Raw genomic sequence first — 20,437 nt, 5'->3', positions numbered from 1 at the left:
TAAAGATCAACTCAATAGTATAAGTTTTCAAGGTATGAGCTTTTGTGTGTATTATACACTTCGTCAGATACTTCAGCCTTAGAACTCTTGAAGACTGTTACGGCAGTTGGTTCCACAGGGAAGGGCAAGGGATTCTTAAAGGGATAGATGACCAAAATTAGCTTCTAATTGCATTCTATACAAGATCTTAAAGTAGCAGTCTTATTGCAGAAGAATTTTAGAAATACACTTGAAAGAGAAGTTGCTGAATTATAACTCATTACCAAACTAAAAACTATGGAGAGACCTGGTCTGAATGGAGATACTGGATTCATGTCCCATTATAAATCCTAAAGCTAAATTACTGGAATTATTAAAAAAGATCTTTTCATCTTTCATCTTGTTATATATTCCGAATGACATCTGCATACAAACAAGCAACTTCCTTGGGCAGACAACGTCTGCTCCCAGGTTGCTAACTAAGGCTTTTTAAGTCTCCCGCTGCAATTTTTATTTATGAGAGAATTTCTAACCTGCCTTTCTTCCAAGGATTCCAGGGGAGCTTACATTATAATAAAACGCAAGAATATAACCGATCCTACATTGCTTATGCAAAACAGATAAAAGCAGAGCACGCTCCATGAACCACCTGGACTCTCAAAATCCCCTTCACCTTCCTACGCACCCAAAAATCCCAGGCAAACAGCTTCCTTTGCGCAGGATAGCAATGCAGATGCTGTTGGAATCCAACTCCCATCGGCATAGCCAATGGTCCGAGATGATGGGAGTTGGGCCAACAACATCTGGAAGGCGCTAAGTTGGGGACGGCTGCTACAAGCCTCTTTGCTGGGTCTCTTTTGGCAGCAGGGGCTAGCAAAATTAAGGAGGTGCTGACAATAACACAGCGCTGCTGACAAACCTGCCTGAGAAAGTGGTCTGCACAGGCATTTTAAGAGCTCAAAGGAGTCAACATGGCAGAGGCCAAGAGACGGAGGGGAAGCAGCTCCCAGGCTCTGCAAGGCCCAGAAAGCTAAAGAATCCATCTCTGACCTAGAGGAATCCAGTCTTTTCTAAACCACCTGTGGAGAGGGGAGGGGACATTGCCCTAAAAAAAGCTGCATCCTAACCCCTTAGACTAAAGCCTGTTTGCTCATTTATCTGTGCCTATTATTTATTGACAAGTTTTATATGACTTACTGTATGTTAGGGTTATCTCTCCAGCTGCTGCAGAGAGGGAGGGTGATTCAGGAGTGTTGCTGTTACTTAAAAAATAAAACGAAATTCTTTGCCACTGCCTCTCAGCCTAACCTACCTCACAGGGTTGTTGTGGGGTTTAAATGAGGAGGGCAAGAACCATCTATGCCACCTTGAGCTCCCCAAGAGAACAGGTGGGATATAAAGGCAATAAGAAAGTAAATAAGATTAAGCCTTGAGATGTGTAAGATGGCAACTTGTGATTAGATAGCCCCTGAGCATCTAACCCAGTGCTGTTGTTCTTTTAAATGAGCTAACAACAACAACAACAATAATTTATTATTTATACCCCGCCCATCTGGCTGGGTTTTCCCAGCCACTCTGGGCGGCTTCCAACACTATATTAAAATACAGTAATACATCAAACATTAAAAACCTCCCTAAACAACTATTGTTGCACTCAGTGCAGAAATTAGGGAAAGTCTGTAATATGGCTAGGTCCAGTGCTTTCCCCGCAAGACAAATACAGCGGAACCTCGGTTCTCGAACGTCTCCGTTGACCAGCGTTTTGGAACCTGAACGCCAAAAACCCTGAAGTAAATGCTTCCATTTTCAAACGGAAGTCGGATGGCTTCTGCTGCTTTTTTTTCAATTTTCTCAAATGAATTTGCTGACGTGCCTTGGTTTCCGAACGTTTCGGAAGTCGAACGGTCTTCCTGAATGGATCACATTTGAAAACTGAGGTTCAGCTGTAAGTGCTGGAACTTGCCATGAAGTGGTTAGAGTAAGTCGCACGGTGACTCGGGGCAGCCTGAACAGATGCTGGTTTGACAACAGCCGGGTTCTCCACTGGTAGAGGTGCTCTCAAGTATGGCAAGCTGTCTCCCTCACTGCTTTGGGAGCTGCTCCCGGGTTTGGTGCAGGTCTGTTTAATGTGCCCTGACTTCCTTCTGCTCTAGACCAGCTTGGAAGAGAGCCCTTTTGCAAAAGCGCATGCATGCAGTGGGAGAGGCCTGGCTAGAGGACTTAAAGCTGGCTGTTGCTACACGTGAGTTGGATCGAAGAAAAGGAAATAAGAATTGGCTCCACTCCACTGGAGAGACCTGTCAGGTGTAAGCATGGACCAGTGGTACCAAATAGTATGGGAAACAGCCTTACTAGAAAAATTAACCAATAAACTGAAACTGATAGAAGAAGACACCTTCACCCTGGTATGGCTCCCCTTTATCACACACACAGCCCAACAAGACAATGACAAAAATCCACCAACGGCATACAAATCAATATGGCTAACACCCACCCACCCCACTCACACATGAAAACAAAGACCACCACAGCCAACCACAAATGAACAGCCACACCATAGGGCAGCCCCAACCTCTCTCACCACCAAAGGAACACAAGTGAATAGCAGAGAACCTGCACAAGCAACGCTGACACCAAACCCCACATATATTAAATAAAATAGAAACATCGCCACCCAACCCCAACAACCACTCGCCTTCCCCCCTCTACCTCTTTTCCCCTTTTCTTCCTAATGTCTCAACAAACGAAACTGATTTGTAAAAATGTTACATGGAAAAAATATGAGAGAGAGACATTACACATACTGTAAATCAAGAAAATCTTTAATAAAAATACATTAAAAAAAAAATTGGCTCCACTCCAAAGCTTGACCAAGCGCGGCTGGGAGCCAGATGGAGTTGTAGGTCAAAAAGAAGTGTAGACTCGCATGCGCTGGCCAGCTTCTGTTCTGACTTGAAATGTTTGTTTGGGGCTTCTCAGAAGTACATAACGGCAAGAAGCGGGCGAGGGGAGTGCTGGCCTGATAAGGGGACAGGATGTGTGTTTGGAGGGAATGAGCCTGACATGAGCATGATGAAGGAAATCTCACCCCCCCCCCCCACTCCTCAGTGGCTCTCCTGGACTTGCACCACATGCCACCGTTTGTGTCTTTGCAGGAGAAGGAAAGCAGAAGTCTTGCTTCTTGAACCACCACTTCAAATTGCTTCTGCAATAAAGTTGTTGATGCATCTATCTGTCCACCACAGGCCAAGATGACTGTGAGAGCTTCAAGCGAAGGTTCCCTCACCCTCTTGGGGGTCCTCATCGGCTTGTTCTTTGGTGAGTTACCAGAGGTTCACCTCAGATGGCTACATAATGGCTCCAGTTTCAGAGGCACCATGCCACCTAATAATAATGGGGCAGAAGTGGGGAGAGGTATCAGGCGCCCTTTGGCCTGATCCACTTGTAGGGCTCTTTGCCCTTAATACAAGCAAGCAATGCAAGAGTGGAAGTCAGTCGATCGGACGCCAACCTAACAGCCAGTAAGGGAGATCTCAGAACTGTATAGGAATTTGTTACAAGGTATATGTATGCTTGAACCCACATGGGTGTCCTGCATGTATATGAACTCACCATAACACGTCTGAGGGGAATGGAACCTTTTGTGTGGAGTCAGGGTGTGTGTTCATTTAAAATGTGTGCGTGCTTTTAATCCATACACCCAATAAAGAGCTTTTCTACAAAAAGAGTTGTTTACTACACGGAAATGAAAGAGGTGGAGTGTACGAGTGCTACTTTAGACAGCGAGGTAGCAGGCGTTACTATTAACATCCACACAGCTTAATTCCAAACAGTTTGTTGTTGTTTAGTTGTTTAGTCGTGTCCGACTCTTTGTGACCCCATGCACCAGAGCACGCCAGGCACTCCTGTCTTCTACTGCCTCCCTCATACTGGTAGCTTCGAGAACACTGTCCCACCATCTCGTCCTCTGTCGTCCCCTTCTCCTTGTGCCCTCCATCGGTCCCAACATCAGGGTCTTCCGGCTTGGGATTCATCCAGCCCAGCCTTTCGCATGATGAATTCTGCATGTAAATATAATAAGTAGGAAGACAATATACAGCCTTGTCGTACTCCTTTCCCAATTTTGAACCAATCAGTTGTTCCATATCCAGTTCTAACTGTAGCTTCTTTTTTTTTTTGAAAAATATTTTTTGGAGTTTACAATAAAAGTGAACATAATGAACAGTATAACAAATCTTAACATAATTTCACATTTTCTTTGGACTTCCTCACATCTCCCGCTCCCACTTTCATCATTATAACTTTTTACCAGCAATTTATTATCTTATTTGCATTCTTATATCTCATTTATGTCTTTATAATCTTATAATTCTCAATAAAGTTTATATTTTCTCAATCTCACTTATTATCTTAAATCATCTAGGTTAGTGGTGCTCCATTTTTTATGATCTAGCTTCCTGCTTAACATTCACTCAAATTACAATGCTTTTGTAAGTAATTCTTAAATTTCTTCCAATCCTCCTCCATCTTCTCTTCTCCCAGGTCACGAATTCTGCCGGTCATCTCAGCCAGTTCCATGTAGTCTATCAGTTGTATCTGCCATTCTTCCAGTGTGGGTAGATCTTGAGCTTTCCAGTGCTTTGCAAGTAGTATCCTTGCTGCTGTTGTTGCATACATAAAAAATGTCCGGTCCTTCTTTACCACCCCTTGGCCGACAATACCCAAAAGAAAGGCCTCTGGTTTCTTAGTGAAGGTATATTTAAATACCTTTTTCAGTTCATTATAAATCATTTCCCAGAACGCCTTCACTTTAGGGCAAGTCCACCAGAGGTGGAAAAATGTTCCTTCACACTCTTTACATTTCCAACACTTATTATCAGACAGGTGGTAAATTTTTGCAAGTTTGACTGGGGTCATATACCATCTATATATCATTTTCATTACATTTTCTTTCAAAGCATTGCATGCAGTAAATTTCAATCCAGTACTCCACAACCTTTCCCAGTCCTCAAACATAATATTATACCCAATGTCCTGTGCCCACCTTATCATAGCCGATTTGACCATTTCATCTTGTGTATTCCATTTTAACAGCAAGTTATACATCCTTGAAAGTACCTTAGTCTTTGGTTCTAACAATTCTGTTTCTAGTTTCGATTTCTCCACCTGGAACCCTAATTTCTTGTCATTTTTAAAAACTTCTTTAATCTGAGCGTAATGTAACCAGTCTCGCACTTTATCCTTCATTTTCTCCAAACTCTGCAATTTCCAATTGTCTCCATCTTTTTCTAGTATTTCCCAATATTTAGGCCATTTAGCCTCCATATTGGGTCTTTTTCGGGCCTTAGCTTCCAAAGGTGAAAGCCACCTTGGAGTTTTATTTTCCAGCAAGTCTTTATATTTTGTCCAGACATTAAACAGTGATTTTCTGACAATATGGTTCTTAAAGGCCTTATTTGCTTTAACCTTGTCATACCATAAATATGCATGCCATCCAAAAGCATTGTTAAACCCTTCCAAATCCAACAGGTCAGTGTCTTCAAGAAGTAGCCAGTCTTTTAGCCAGCAGAACGCTGCGGCCTCATAATACAACTTTAAATCTGGCAGGGCAAAGCCCCCTCTTTCTTTCGCATCGGTTAATATCTTAAACTTGATTCTGGGCTTTTTGCCCTGCCAGACAAACTTAGAAATATCTCTTTGCCACTTCTGAAAGCACTCCGTCTTGTCCAAAACCTGAAGTGTTTGAAACAAAAACAACATCTTTGGCAATACATTCATCTTAATGGCAGCAATTCGGCCTAACAAAGAAAGTTTCAATTTTGACCAACTATCTAAGTCTCTCTTAATTTCTGCCCAGCATTTTTCATAGTTATCCTTAAATAGACTTAGATTTTTTGATGTTATGTTTACCCCTAGGTATTTTACTTTTTTAACCACATTAAGTTCTGTCTCTTTCTGAAACCGTTCTGACTCTGTATCTGTTAAGTTTTTCCCCAAAACTTTAGTTTTCTGTTTATTCAATTTAAATCCAGCCACCCGACCAAAATCATTAATCAGTTGTAATACTCTTTTCGTACTAGACTCTGGCTCCTGCAAGGTCAAAACCAGGTCATCTGCAAAAACTTTTAATTTGTATTGTTTCTGTCCGACCTGGATTCCTTCCACCAACCGGTCCCCTCTGATCATATTCAGGAGCACTTCCAGAACTGAGATAAATAACAAAGGGGAAATAGGGCAACCTTGTCGTGTTCCTTTTTCAATTTTAAATTCCTCTGTAACCACATTGTTAACTATCAGTTTAGCTTTCTGCTCTGAATATATCGCCTCAATCCCATTCTCAAAACCCCGTCCCACTCCCATTTCTTTCAAGTTTCCCATCATAAATTTCCAGGAGATGTTGTCAAAGGCCTTCTCCGCGTCTATAAAGATTAAAACTGCTTTTGTGTTTATATCTGTTTGCAAAAGTTCCAAAATGTCAATAATGTTCCTTGTATTAGCAAACAAATGTCTACCTGGGAGAAAGCCTGCCTGGTCCTTATGGATTACTTCATTTAAAACTTTTTTAAGTCTACTTGCCAAAATGTCTGCAAATATTTTGTAATCCACATTTAAAAGGGAGATGGGACGGTAGTTCTTAAGTTGTGTCTTTTCAGCTTCCGTCTTTGGTATTAATGTGATAAACGCTTCCTTCCACGACTCCGGTGCCCTCTTCCCCTCCAAAATTTCATTGCTGACCTCCATCAAAGGTTGTATCAAGTAGTCTTTTAATGTCTTATAGTACTTGGAGGTCAGCCCATCTCTAACTGTAGCTTCTTGTCCCACATAGAGATTTCTCAGGAGACAGATGAGGTGATCAGGCACTCCCATTTCTTTAAGAACTTGCCATAGCTTGCTGTGGCCGACACAGTCAAATGCTTTTGCGTAGTCAATGAAACAGAAGTAGATGTTTTTCTGGAACTCTCTAGCTTTCTCCATAATCCAGCGCATGTTTGCAATTTGGTCTCTGGTTCCTCTGCCCCTTCGAAATCCAGCTTGCACTTCTGAGAGTTCTCGGTCCACATACTGCTTAAGCCTGCCTTGTAGAATTTTACACCTTGCTAGTGTGTGAAATGAGTGCAACTGTGAGGTAGCTGGAGCATTCTTTGGCACTGCCAACAGTTAAGGATCCCTAAGTACCCAGAAGTCTTAGAGAAAGTGATTGCAGCAATGTGCCATAGTAACCACTAGGGGAGGGAAGGGATATACCCAATCTTGGAGCAAGAGGAGCACAAAGTCAGGGCGTTAAGATCTGTGCCTTCTGAGAGTGAAGCTTCCTACTTCAGATTGCTGTGCCAGCGAGGTAACAGTCTCTCACCCATTCCTTGGTTCAGCAAAGTGTTGAGTTGGTCCATGAGGTGCTTGAGGAGCAAAGGGGGGTCCCATTGCAGCTGTGAGCTAACTAACCATTGAAAATATGAGGTTTAAGTATACTTAAACGTATACCTATAGAGAGCCAGTGTGGTGTAGCGGTTAGAGTGTCGGACTAGGACATGGGAGACAGGGCAGGGTGATATCAGGTTTTCAACGTCGTGCTGTATCACCAGGTAAACATCACAATATAGTGATACATCACGATGTCTGAAATAAGGAGGAAGGAGGAAATAGGATGGGAAGAAGCAGCCAAGATACATCGCCCAGCCCTAGTATTGGCCCCACACCCAGGGTGCACAGAGGGAGAGGAGATTGTGAAGTCGGACAGGCATGGCACCGTTCACACGAATGAGGAGTCCCGGCCCACATTGAAAACTGCAAGGCACTGGGTTGAAACCACCACTGCTCCTGCCACCGCCACTGCCTGGCATGCAGAGGGAAAAGGAAGGAGCACTGGCCCCACCACTGCGAGGCACCGTGGTCAAGCTGCTGCTGCTTCCACAGTTCCACAGTTCCACCAGTGCCTGGCATAGGGAGGAATAAGGCAGCCCACCTGCTCAGCCAGAGAAGGTGGTCAAGGTGCTGGCCAGCCAGCTAGTAAGCCCCACCTGCAGTATACTGCCTTGGTCAAAAATCAGGTAATTGTCACCATACTCTGGCTCTCAAACCTGTTCTGGACAATGTATCAATACATCTTCCAGACTTACTGGGAGACCCAGGTTCAAATCCCCACTCAGTCCTGAAACTTACTGGGTGACCTTGGGTCACACAGGGTTGTGAAGATAAAATGGAGGGCAGACCCTCATACACTGCCTTGGGCTCCTTGAATAAAAATGTGAGATATAAGTGCAACAAACAAACAAATATTTCGTGGTTCTTTTATTTATTTATTTTTTAATTCCCCCCCTGAAAACAACAATTGGGAATACAGTCTTAGAAATGGATTTATTTCACAAACTTTCTTACGAATATTCAAAATAGTGCCCTACACAATAATTTAATTACTACAAAACCTGGTTGACAAGAATTACCACCCCACTGTATCCTCTAATTGCCGGTGGCCTCTTTGAGATAAAGAGCTTTTATGGGATATGAGAAAAACTCAAGTTATGCTAAGAGGCTAAGAGTACAGTATTCCTGGGACTAACAAGTCATGTTCCTTCCTATTAGTAACACAGCCAATAGAGATCAGCAGTGGGTTGCAAAAAAGGATTTATTTTTAGCACTTGACTCCATGGTTTTTTGTCAATGAGAGCAGCCAAAACCTGAAGCTGTGCTGAAAATCTTTGGTTCTTCTAACTTTATGGAGAGAGGGGGAAAGGGGCTTCCTTTGTGAGTGAATAATGTAACCCCGTAGTGCTGAGAACTGTTGTTGGCTCCTTCTAGTGCATTGTTGTTTGTAAGATGAGTTTGACGCTAGGAAAGCCACAGTGAAGCTGACAATGGCTAGGAAGCCCATAAAGCCCAAAACACAGTAAAACATAATAATTGAACCTTCATTACATTCCAGAACAATTTCTTCAGTCATTGAGTGCATGTCAAAATACAAGAATGGGGGAGAGGTTGCCAGCCACACAGCACAAATAGTGGTTTGAATAAGGGAGCACGATAGAACAATGGAAAAGGCCAGTCTTTTCCCGATCCATTTCCTCATCCTGGACCCAGGCTTGGTCACCGTGAAAGCCATGATGACAGTGATGGTTTTGGCCAACACACAAGAAACTGCCATTGAGAAGATAATGCCAAAAGCAGGTTGTCGAAAGAGGCATGGTATCTTCTCAGGCTGACCAATGAATAGGAATACACAAAGGAAGCAGAGCAGTAGGGAGATGAGGAGGCCGTAGGTGAGGCTCCGGTTGTTGGCGTTGACTATGGGAGTGTCTTTGTGATCTCTTGGTAAGGTAGCCGTGTTGGTCTGCCGTAGTCGAAACAAAATAAAAAAAAATCCTTCCAGTAGCACCTTAGAGACCAACTAAGTTTGTTCTTGGTATGAGCTTTCGTGTGCATGCACACGTCTTCAGATATACAAGGTAAAGGTAAAGGTAAAGGTAAAGGTAAAGGACCCCTGACAGTTAAGTCCAGTTGTGAACGACTCTGGGGTTGCGGCGCTCATCTCGCTTTATTGGCCGAGGGAGCTGGCGTACAGCTTCAGGGTCATGTGGCCAGCAGGACTAAGCCGCTTCTGGCGAACCAGAGCAGTGCACGGAAATGGCGTTTACCTTCGCGCCAGAGCGGTACCTGTTAACCTACTTGCACTTTGACATCCTTTCAAACTGCTAGGTTGGCAGGAGCAGGGACCGAGCAATGGGAGCTCACCCCGTCGCGGGGATTCAAACTGCTGACCTTCTGATTGGCAAGCCCAAGTGGCTCTGTGGTTTAGACCACAGAGCCACCGGTGTCCCCAGTCTTGGTAGATTGGTGCAATACAGAATAAAGGTAAAGGTAAAGGGACCCCTGACCATTAGGTCCAGTCATGGCCGACTCTGGGGTTGTGGCACTCATCTCGTTTTACTGGCTGAGGGAGCCGGCGTTTGTCCACAGACAGTTTTTCCAGGTCATGTGGCCAGCATGCCTAAGCCGCTTCTGGCGAACCAGAGGAGCGCATGGAAACGCAATACAGAATACTTGACATATAATCAGGTTGCAATGAATATTGTTTGCCAAAGGAGCACAGGTTGCTAACATAGTTCAGATGCACATCATAACAACAACAACAACAACAATATAACAACAACAATAACAACAAAAATATACCAACTCTTAAGGATAATGAGATTATTTAATAATAGGGGGAAAGTATAAATAATAAAGCAAATAGATTGCAGTATGTCAGACATAATTCTAATGAACAAAACTTTTCCTAGCAAGGGAGGGGTCTTTTGTTCGGCCCAACTTTTTAAGTTAAGTGACCCAATTTGAATTACCCAGAGTCAGTGCCAGATTTACGTATAAGCTAAACAAGCTATAGATTAGGGCCCCACTCTCTTGGGGGCCCCCCAAAAAATTAAAGTGGTAAAAATTGTATTAATTGTATATCAGTTCAACAATTACTTTGATAAAATATATATTTTGTTATGTGCAAATGGCTTTAGATACCTATTAGGTCCATAAATTACCATATAGCATATATTCAACAACAACAAAAAAGTGACAATTTGTTGTTGACAAAGGACAGCTGGACCTAGAAAGGGCCCCATTACCGTCAGTCGTTTAGGGCCTCATCAAACCTAAATCTGGCCCTGCCCAGACTAATCCATGTAATAATCCTTTAAATTTCACAGTTCTCCAAAGTACTAAATTATGGAAAGAAATAATTTGTCGTGTTTTATTCTAAAGCACATTTAGAATTGTGTAATAAAATACATATTAAAATATAAGTTTACAGGGTGTTTTTTTTAAAATCACAGATTAGTATGGAAATGGAACACAAATGATTTATGAGTGAACACACGTGAAATTGACAAAATATATACTGATCTGTCCATCCCTAACTGTTTCTATGATGCGCTTGCACATTACACAGCTGATCAATTAAGTACCAGTTTATAGCTTTGAAAATAAAGAGGCATTTATGGATGGCAACATTTGTGAGAGTGATTTATATAAATACTCTCTGGGAAGAAAGTGATTTCTCCAAAAGTTAGAGTTTTTTGAAATTCACTGAAATTTCAGCTGAGTTAATGCGGAATGAAACTATCGAATTAAGCAACACTAATGAATGAAAGGAGCGGTGGGCTAAGATAATTGGATGGAAGAAGAGACTTTATTGTAAAATATCAAAATATTAGATACAGTGGAACCTCTACCTGCGACCATAATCCATTCCGGAGGTCCGTCTGGAGGTCAAAACGGGTCGCTGGGAGAGGCGCTGTTGTATGCAGGCGTGGGTGGTGATCGCCACTCTTGCGCCTGCACAACTGGCCACAAACCCGCAGGTTACTTCCGGGTTTGCTGCGGACGTTGGGCAAAATAGATTCAAGTGGAGGCAGATGTAAGAAGAGGTTTGACTGTATTAAATAATACTAAAAAAATCTGAAACTAGATTAACAGTTGCACCCAATGTTCTCCGCCCTATTCACAGATGGCTAAACCATGGAAGTCATTTTCCCACTTTATTTTTCCCCAAGAGAGGGTTGTAATTCTGCAATGGTGTGGAAAGTTTCAAAATAAAAATAAAAATCTGAAAATCTTTCAGAACATTCTAGCTTATGACAATTCAACTCAGCTGTAACAAGATAATTCAGACAGTGCCTTTTATGATCACCCACAGGAGCTGTTCAAATACACTGAGGCAAAACTGAGAGAGAATAAATGTACCATTGAATTAATGCTTTCAGTCATATACAGAGCAGAATGCTGTCATGCAGAAGATTTTCCATATAAGCTGGAAATGCATATAAAACGAAGCTGTGAAAAAGAAGAATATCAGGACAGATACACGATATGTTTAAGAAAACCCAATTCCTTACACAAGGTCATCAAAGAGCTCAGAAGAGAGACGTTGTTTGAAGTTTAGCATACTTAAAAAATGGAAGATGTGCGAAATAAGGCCACCAATTATAAGGTCTCCTGGCTGATAATACTTGTGATGGATAAGAAGAGGGTCACTAACATTGCATCTAGAAACAGGAACCATGCACACTGCCTGAGGAAGTAGCACTGCTAGCAGTACCAATAACACCTCCATCTTGCACAAAAATCTTCTTGATAGAAACCGATCAATCTCTTCCTACACCAACATCGCCATGATACTGAATTGTACAGTCTGGCTTGAATGACCACTCCCTTGGATGATTGAAGCCAGGGCTGTATGGCGCAAAATTTCATTTATCAGAGCCTTGTGTGTCTCTAGTCCCAGAAACAGAATGGAACTCTCTTTATCTATTTATTTTTCCAGTTCTGAATGACACAGAAGATCTTAAATGCCTTCTTCCATCTGTGGTGTTTTGCTAGCGGCCAGCTGAACTGTCTAAGGAATTGGAGAAGTAGTAATTATAGATAATTCCATAACTATAGGGAAAATAATAACTTGCTCAGAATTCTGGATTCTCTAAGATGAAAACATATCGATCACATTTCAGCAGAGCTCTCTCTTGATTCTCCTGAATGGGGAGACTAGGGACAGCATAGGTACAAGAGGGGGTTGCACTAGGTGGAAAAAATGCACTAGGTGAAAGGCCCTGATTCAGCAAAAGAGCTCAGTTTTCAGAGGCTGCCTGGTTTGTCTCAGTGTTATGTCTGGAGCTGGGATCTAAGAATAATAGGCATGTAGGATTTTAGAATGTAGTAATCTGATTGGCCATAGGAGCCGTCCAATCCAGCTCCTGATGGGAAGTTTGAATTGGCCTATCAAGTATGACCTAGGTGTGAATACAGGCTATATAACCTGGGGTCTGGGGGCCCCCCAGCAACAAGCACACCTGAGGACTGACTGTTCTTATTACAACTTGAATAAACTCCTTAAAACTGATTACACTCAGGTACGAAACAATAACCAAATCCAACAATTAAATAGATTTTTGCCTATGCATTCTTATGACAATTTTAAAAATAAGAAACCATGATTGTTATCTTTTTGTCACAAATGATTGAAATTTGCTGGTAGAACAGCTGCTTCTAAGTAGATAAAGTCTTGCAAAAATAGACTGAATTTGCCATAGTCCATCATCCCCAATGCACTTTGCAACACAAAACGTTTTATTTGCAGCTGTATAGCTGAGTCCAGAGACTCGTGTCTCATGGCCCCATTTTCAAATGGTACAGTAGATAGTGTATTAATAGCATCCTCTAGTCTTGGTTCTTAGTTTCACATCTGACCCCTGAATTCCCTACTAACTAGAGCAGTGGTTATATAATAAGTGGTTCTCAACCTTTCCCCCTGCCATGCTCCATATAAGCATCTCTAAAATCTTGAGGCCCCCCTCCGTGTGACATATAATTTTTATTATTCAAAAAGTGAATTCCCGTTTGCTTGGAGGAAGCTTAAATGACCATTATCTGTTCATAATTCATTCTCAAATTGCCCCCCTTAAAAATCAAATTGCCCCCCTGTGCCCCACGTTGGGAACCACGGAACTAGAAGAATTAAGAGATGCAATTATGGTAAATTGGGTAATTCTGGTGTAGTTCATGGGTCACTCATAAACTGTAATTCTTACAGTTGCTTTTTGCTCAGGTCTCAGCAAGATTTTCCTGAGCGGGATGGCAAGGTATTTATTATGAGTCAAATATATGTGTTCCTGTGCATATTTGCAAAAATTCTGAATAAATTTTAATATATTAAGGCAGGGTCAAAAATTTTAATAGATTAAGGCAGGGTCAAAAAGTTTGTATCCGATGGATGAATTTGCATCCCTTATCACTCTTCTCAATCCACTCAAGTAGATCTAACAGGACTATTGAAGAACTATTATCAGCAGGCAGGGGAGATTTTATATTGTGATATGTAATATTGGGTGTGTAGATAATTGGTGGTGGGTTGAGAAATTATATGTCAGTTAATAACCTCACAAAATACTCCTTTTGGTTTCACAATGATTACATTGCTGTCAGGACCATGGAGAGTAGTAGAAACGAATGAGGTGCCACGTGTATGGATAAATCATGGCCGATTGAGATATGATGAACCGGGACTAAACTTAAATATGGAACTCAGTTTATATTAACTTCATGTGTTCAATTAATTCATATCCAACTGACAATGATCTGGAAAGAAGTATTTCCAGTGACAAAGAATTGCCTGGACCAGTGAGTCACTCTTGTCAGTTCTTAATTCTTTGTTCTAATTAACTGCTCCCTGCTGTTCAGCTTAGGCCTCAGTAAAATAACATAGCATTTGGGGGTAAAGATGCAACCCAGTAACCCAAAACTGGAGGCCAAGATGGAGAAGATCTCCACAGCCACCATATATTTGCCCTTGGTGCTCAAGTAGGTTGGAACAAAGGACAACCACACACTGCAAAACACCAACATGCTGAAAGTGATAAATTTGGCTTCATTGAAACTGTCAGGCAACTTTCTAGCTAGGAAAGCCACCGTGAAGCTCACAATGGCCAGCCAACCCATGAATCCCAGGACACAATAAAACATAAGAGTGGAGCCTTCATTACATTCTAGTATTATTTCTTCAGTCCTTGAGTGCATGTCAACGTCTGGGAAAGGAGGAGAAGTTGCCAGCCATATGCTACAGATTGTGGCTTGAATAAGGGAGCAGGAAAGAACAATGAAGCTGGCCAGTTGTTTCCCCAGCCACTTCCTCATTCGGGACCCTGGCTTGGTAGCCATGAAAGCCACAACCACAATGGCGGTTTTGGACAATATGCACGAAATGGCAACTGAGAAGATCATGCCAAAAGCAGTTTGCCGTAGGATGCATGTCAGCTTGTTAGGTTGGCCAATGAAGAGCAAAGCACAAAGGAAGGAGAGGAGGAGGGAGAGGAGGAGAGCGTAGGTGAGGTTCCTGTTGTTGGCTTTGACTAAGGGAGTCGCCTTGTGTTTCACGAATATTCCAAGCACTGCAGCTGTGATGGAAGAAAAGCAGACAGCAAAAGTGGCCAGACTGATCCCCAACGGTTCTCCATAAGACAAGAAAGTTTTATCTTTTGGAAGGCATCCATCCTTGTCACTGTTTGGATACTGATCTTCAGAGCATTCAAAACAGTCGTCCATGTCTGAAAAAGAAAAAAGAAAAATACTATACTGTACTTGTGAAGCGTTTTGTGCCCAGAAGAAATCAAGGCAAATGGCCAGAAAGCCTTGAATGATGGCTGCTGGATCAGTACTGGTAAAATATATATAGGTGTTTGGCCCAATTATTTCTATATACAAGAGGGCTGTATTTACTTAGGATTCCAGAGCAATGCAGGTCTTCACTACAATTGGAAGAAGAGAAGTTCATCACCTGGATATCACCAATCATAAGTTCTCCCTGTTTCCATCATCTCCTGCTATGCTGAAATCCTTACCTCTGCATTCCATGAGCATATGAGACTATGCTCCAAAACAGGTACATCTTACTGGTACCATTGGACACCATTCTCTTTCCTTCCTTCTCTACTTATTTTAATTTTCATGTACTGGATCATTCTTGACAATTCTTATGACTAGTATACCCCAAAAATAAATAAAAAAACTCCGACCCTTCTGATCCGAAATCTTCCCTTCTGGGCACGGGATGCAATCATAGCAGCAAGGTAGCTTCCCTTCCTTCTTGGTCCGACTGTAGCCCAATTGGCAATTCTCATTGCACAGAGAAAGGGGTTGTGCCTGTCCAAAAAAGGAAAGAAGATGGTAATTTCTGACTTAAACATGCCGTACCTGTTCCTCAGATTGGGCCAAATTTACCCCCCTGTTTCCCACACTGGCAGGATGTCTGAAGTGCCAATCAGATCAGGATGACCGTTCACATTACAAGGAGCTGCTGCCCTTGGTTCTTCTGTTCTTTGCTTCACAGCAATTGCCCTCCCACTGTCTGATACTGAATGTCCCCTGCTGAACACTGAGCAGGCCACAAACACCCTGAACCCACTTTTATGGGGCCTTTAAGAACTTTGGCTCACACCTCATCCTTAGGTTCTTGGGTGTTTCTGCTCTTCATCCAAGTTGCCAGTGTTTCCTGGTTCTGGGTGTCTTCCTTTCTTCTCACAATTACTTTGGGTGATGCCATTTGCTTCATCACTTCCTAACTATGTTATTTTTTAAGCTGTGGGCTCCTTTGAACATTATCTGAGAATCTCAGAGGCCCAAACAAGGTATTGTTATGTTATGCTACAGCAATGTTTGGGGAAACAATGAAGAACAGTGATGAGGTTCTTCTGTACTTTGTTTTCTTTTTAAAATTCAGTTATAAATAAGCCCACCTATCCAACTTCTTTCTATATCACATTTTGCCATTTTAAGCTTCCCACTGCCTGTGCTGTTTTCAGTTGAATGTTGGTTCCCTGTCTTCTTCAGGAGGTGAGTTAAATCACAACTAGTTGCATCTTGGAATAGATGTTTCAGAGTTTGAATAGTGAACCCCCTTTTTTTAGCATTGAGGAAATGTCTGGGGACACTCTGAAATGGACCTTACCTGGTTGAACCTGATGGGCCACGTGATGGTATCATCATGAATGGAGAGTCTCTTGCTTAGGGGAGCCTGGGGGTTCATCATTCCGACCTTAACTCTGAAAAAGGAGTCATTTGGGAATGTGATCCAGTTGATGATATCCAATTCAGTCACCAAATCCCCCTTCTGGCTAAATGAAACCTCTTCCCCGGCACTATTGTTAAATGAGATGCCTCTCAGAAAGTGGTGGAGCTAAATTAGTGAAGAGAAGAGGGAAGAAATCCACGAGGGTATTAGAAAGAGACAGATGTATAACAGGATGATATTATTTCCTTCCAATTGTTGGCATCTGTTTGTCTCGAGAACAATGGAGTGTGGCTCCAAGGGTGAGGTCAACCCGCTGTCTTAGCAGCACTGAAGTGTCCTCCCCAGGGTGCAAGCCTGGACAGTCCTGAGCTGCCCAGAGGACAAGGCTCCCCTCTCAGTCTTGCTGATGTGGTCAAAAGGAAAGCAGAGCAGGACGTTTGGCACCAGCTTGGTTTCAGGGGTTGCCAGAAGGAAGCATAGAAAATAACATCCATCCACCTAAGAGACTCCACTCTGGATCTGTGTAGGGCTTACTTTTTAGCCTTTTATTCTCTGGAAGATATCCCAGAAGGCAGCAGAGGTGGAGAACATTCAATTCAACTCTGCATAAGGTCGAGATCACGGATTCTGTTCACAGTAATTCTAACAGCTCATCCACACCATATATTTAAATAACTCTTGTTACAGTCATGGTTTCCCCCAAAGAATTATGAAAAGGAAAGTTGCTTAAAGGAGTTGAGAGTTGTGAGGAGACCATCAAGAAACTACTGTTCGCAACATTCCTTGGTGGAAGCCATGGCTTTTAAAGTGAAACAAGAGTGCTTTAATGTTGCAGATGTGGCCCTAGTGTTTTAAATTGAAAGATATAGCAGTCCTATCACATTTCTATGCTGAAAGATGAGGGTAAGAAGAAAAAGAAAAAAATATGGTGCTGGAGGAGACTCTTGAGAGTCCCATGGACTGCAAGAAGATCCAACCTATCCATTCTGAAGGAAATCAGCCCTGAGCGCTCACTGGAAGGACAGATCCTGAAGCTGAGGCTCCAGTACTTTGGCCACCTCATGAGAAGAGAAGACTCCCTGGAAAAGACCCTGGTGTTGGGAAAGATTGAGGGCACAAGGAGAAGAGGACGAGATGGTTGGACAGTGTTCTTGAAGCTACTAATATGAATTTGACCAAACTGCGGGAGGCAGTGGAAGACAGGAGTGCCTGGCGTGCTCTGGTCCAGGGGGTCACGAAGAGTCGGACACGACTAAACAACAACAAGAAAAAGAGCTTTCTAAACAGTCAAGGAACTATTTTTGCACCCTGAAAGATGGCGAACTATTCTATATTAGCAATAGAGGGACATTACCTGCCATGGCTGTGGATCCAGCCTATTCCCTCTTAGTTCATCCATCATTACACTGTGTTTGAATCTGGAGAAATGCATGTTTTGTAAAGCATGTGCCACTGCCAAGACTGCATTGTAGATGCTGTAGCTGTGGGCAGTCATGCTCCTTTCAAAGACAGACCCAGGAAGAGTCTCAAGCTTCTCTGTCCCAGTGCAGAGATCATTGTCTTTCTTTTCAAAAGAACAAAGAAATGCCTCTTCCCAGAAAGTTCTGATGAAGCCATCCTCCCTTTCTGTGACAGGGTTTCTCCTCTGAAGAAATTTCTGGAATCCTAGATGATTAGCTGAATGAACTGCAAACGAAATGGCACCATGGAGAAAGCGTATGTCCCAATTTCTTTGAAAGGAGAACGATGTAAAATCCATCTGGGCTGTCATAATCCAGACTTTTGCCTTGATGTCCACTGGCATATTGATTGTTTCTGCCAAGGTGGGCATTACTCTCAGTGCCATCATGGTCTGAATTTCACCAATCACAACCACGACATTGGCGGTGCTACCCATAATAACACTGATTATTTTAGAAGCGTCCTCCACCATTTCCATAAACTCACCTGAAAAGGTTAGTTTGGGAAATGTTTCTGTATAATCGCAGCAAATACCTCTTCCGGCAAACATGGGAAGGATGTTTTGTACAAATCTCTCTCCGTTGTCATCACTCAGAGTCACCACTCCAATCCGCATCCAGCTGAAATGCAGCAGTAGCTGGAGAATCCCATTATACTGATGAGCCACATCAGGGAACATTCGGTGAAGGAACTCTTCTTGGATGTGGTTACTCAGCATAGGAGAAGAGCCATAGATGAACTGAAAATAATTGTAAAAATTATGCTTGCAAATTCCATCCACTTTGGTGTTTTTATATACCCTCTTATGGTGAATGGACACAGATGAGTCTGCATAGAGAAAAATTAATTTTTTTAAAAAAACAAAACACACACATAAAAGTTGAATATTGGGGCACTATATGGAGTGGCTAGATTTCTTGAAATACTTCAATTTATACATTTTCCCCCCGCTCAGACACCCATAGAGTCTAAGGTCTTTGCTGCCCTTATATTCTCAATAAAGGGAAAGGCACTGCAAGGGTCACTTCTCCCTTAAATTTCCTATGTGAATGTCACCATCAGAACATATAAGTAAACAGTATCAGACATGTGAACACAGAATAAAGAGCAAATATAGCTAGTTTCTGTTGAAGAATCCATAGGACAGCTCTTTGAACCATAAATTGGGAAAAAATAAAATTAAAATGCATTTGTAAAGGCCACTGAGCCCAATCAAGCAATGATGATTTTTGATGACTGGACTGCATCTGAACCTCAATCATGGATTCTGTGCTGGAATGCTTAAATATTGGAGAGGAGAGAATTAGCCTTTCCTGCACTGAGAAATCAAACATGTCATACAGAATTCAGGACAGAATGGTTGTTCCTTGTATTCTGGTGTATTATGTGCAGGGATGAGTTTTGTTCATTGTGAGTCATTCACACTTTGTAATATCAACCTGGGACCTTAAGGGATAGAATCCAACAGAAATGTGAATAGCATCCTAAATGGCCACACTCAATGCACACATCTCTGTGAATCCCTCAACCTACAGCGTGAAAGGATGCAGTGCAGGAGAAACGTGAATGGCTTCTCCAATGGCTCTCTTACCTGTGGCATCTTGTAGATACTCAGGACCGTTGCCATGTGGAGACAGATGTCAGAATTTGGTCCCCCGATGACGGCTACTGGACTGTTCTCAACACCACACTTATAGTTGGGGATGAGTCTGCCCCATCCAGAAAGCAGCTCCATGGAGCCATGATAGGTCCAGCTTGCAACGAAATGGCTGTTCAAGATGTGGAATCCCAGGGTGACATTGGGCAAGATCTGTGGGTTGTCATTTATCTCCTTTACAGCAAATACCAAAGCCACAATGTGCTGGTAGAGTTGCGTCATGAGCCTGCAATGAGAGGTCCATTTTGCATCTTCTATAGAAAAGGACATTGTCTACATATCTACTTATCTCTCTAATGAGGGAAAAATACATCAGATGAGAACAGACATTTAGCCTTGAATCCCATATTATTTTTTGAATCTGTTAAGAAATATTTCTATCATGTCAATCCAGAGAAGCTTCTTCTGATTCTTATCTTGCTCAAGTCCTATGCAATATTTCAAATGCATAGAATAGGCTTCAATTATACTTCACACCACCTTTCACTCCAAATTCAGGGTGATCTACAATAGATATAGCACACCCAATAAGATGCTAAGCTGGGGTTTTGAAATTCCAAGCGTTACTCACTTGATCCACTGCCCCCAGGGCCCTATGGCCTGCAGGTAGGAGCATCTCTGTTTGAACAATCTAAGCTTGATTACTACTACAACTACAAATGCTGATAAATCAGCACAGGCGATTCAGGTGTTCACATCCTTGAATCTGCATACTATTAACAAGGCATCTTGAATTAGATCTGATCGTTCCTCAGTGAACTCAGGTGCCTGGAAACTTAAAGCAACATATTTTTTGT

The 20,437-nt window shown here is 42.3% G+C and overlaps 1 protein-coding gene across 1 annotated transcript; it reads right to left on the bottom strand.

The window, feature by feature from the left end:
- Nucleotides 1-13,713: 13,713 nt before the first annotated feature.
- On the bottom strand, nt 13,714-19,862 carry LOC308464824 (vomeronasal type-2 receptor 26-like; the record flags this gene model as incomplete). Its single annotated transcript, XM_080984411.1, has 5 exons — nt 13,714-15,059; nt 15,528-15,654; nt 16,460-16,687; nt 17,877-18,722; nt 19,575-19,862. The coding sequence occupies 5 exons, from the start codon at nt 19,860-19,862 to the stop codon at nt 14,158-14,160; spliced, it is 2,391 nt and encodes a 796-aa protein (XP_080840537.1). The 3' UTR covers nt 13,714-14,157.
- Nucleotides 19,863-20,437: the final 575 nt, after the last annotated feature.

This window comes from Podarcis pityusensis (genome assembly GCF_964106645.2).
Source record: "Podarcis pityusensis genome assembly, chromosome: 16".
Classification (NCBI taxonomy): domain Eukaryota; kingdom Metazoa; phylum Chordata; class Lepidosauria; order Squamata; family Lacertidae; genus Podarcis; species Podarcis pityusensis.
The sequence above is the reverse complement of the archived record's forward strand: the minus strand, read 5'-3'. Positions and strand labels throughout refer to the sequence as shown.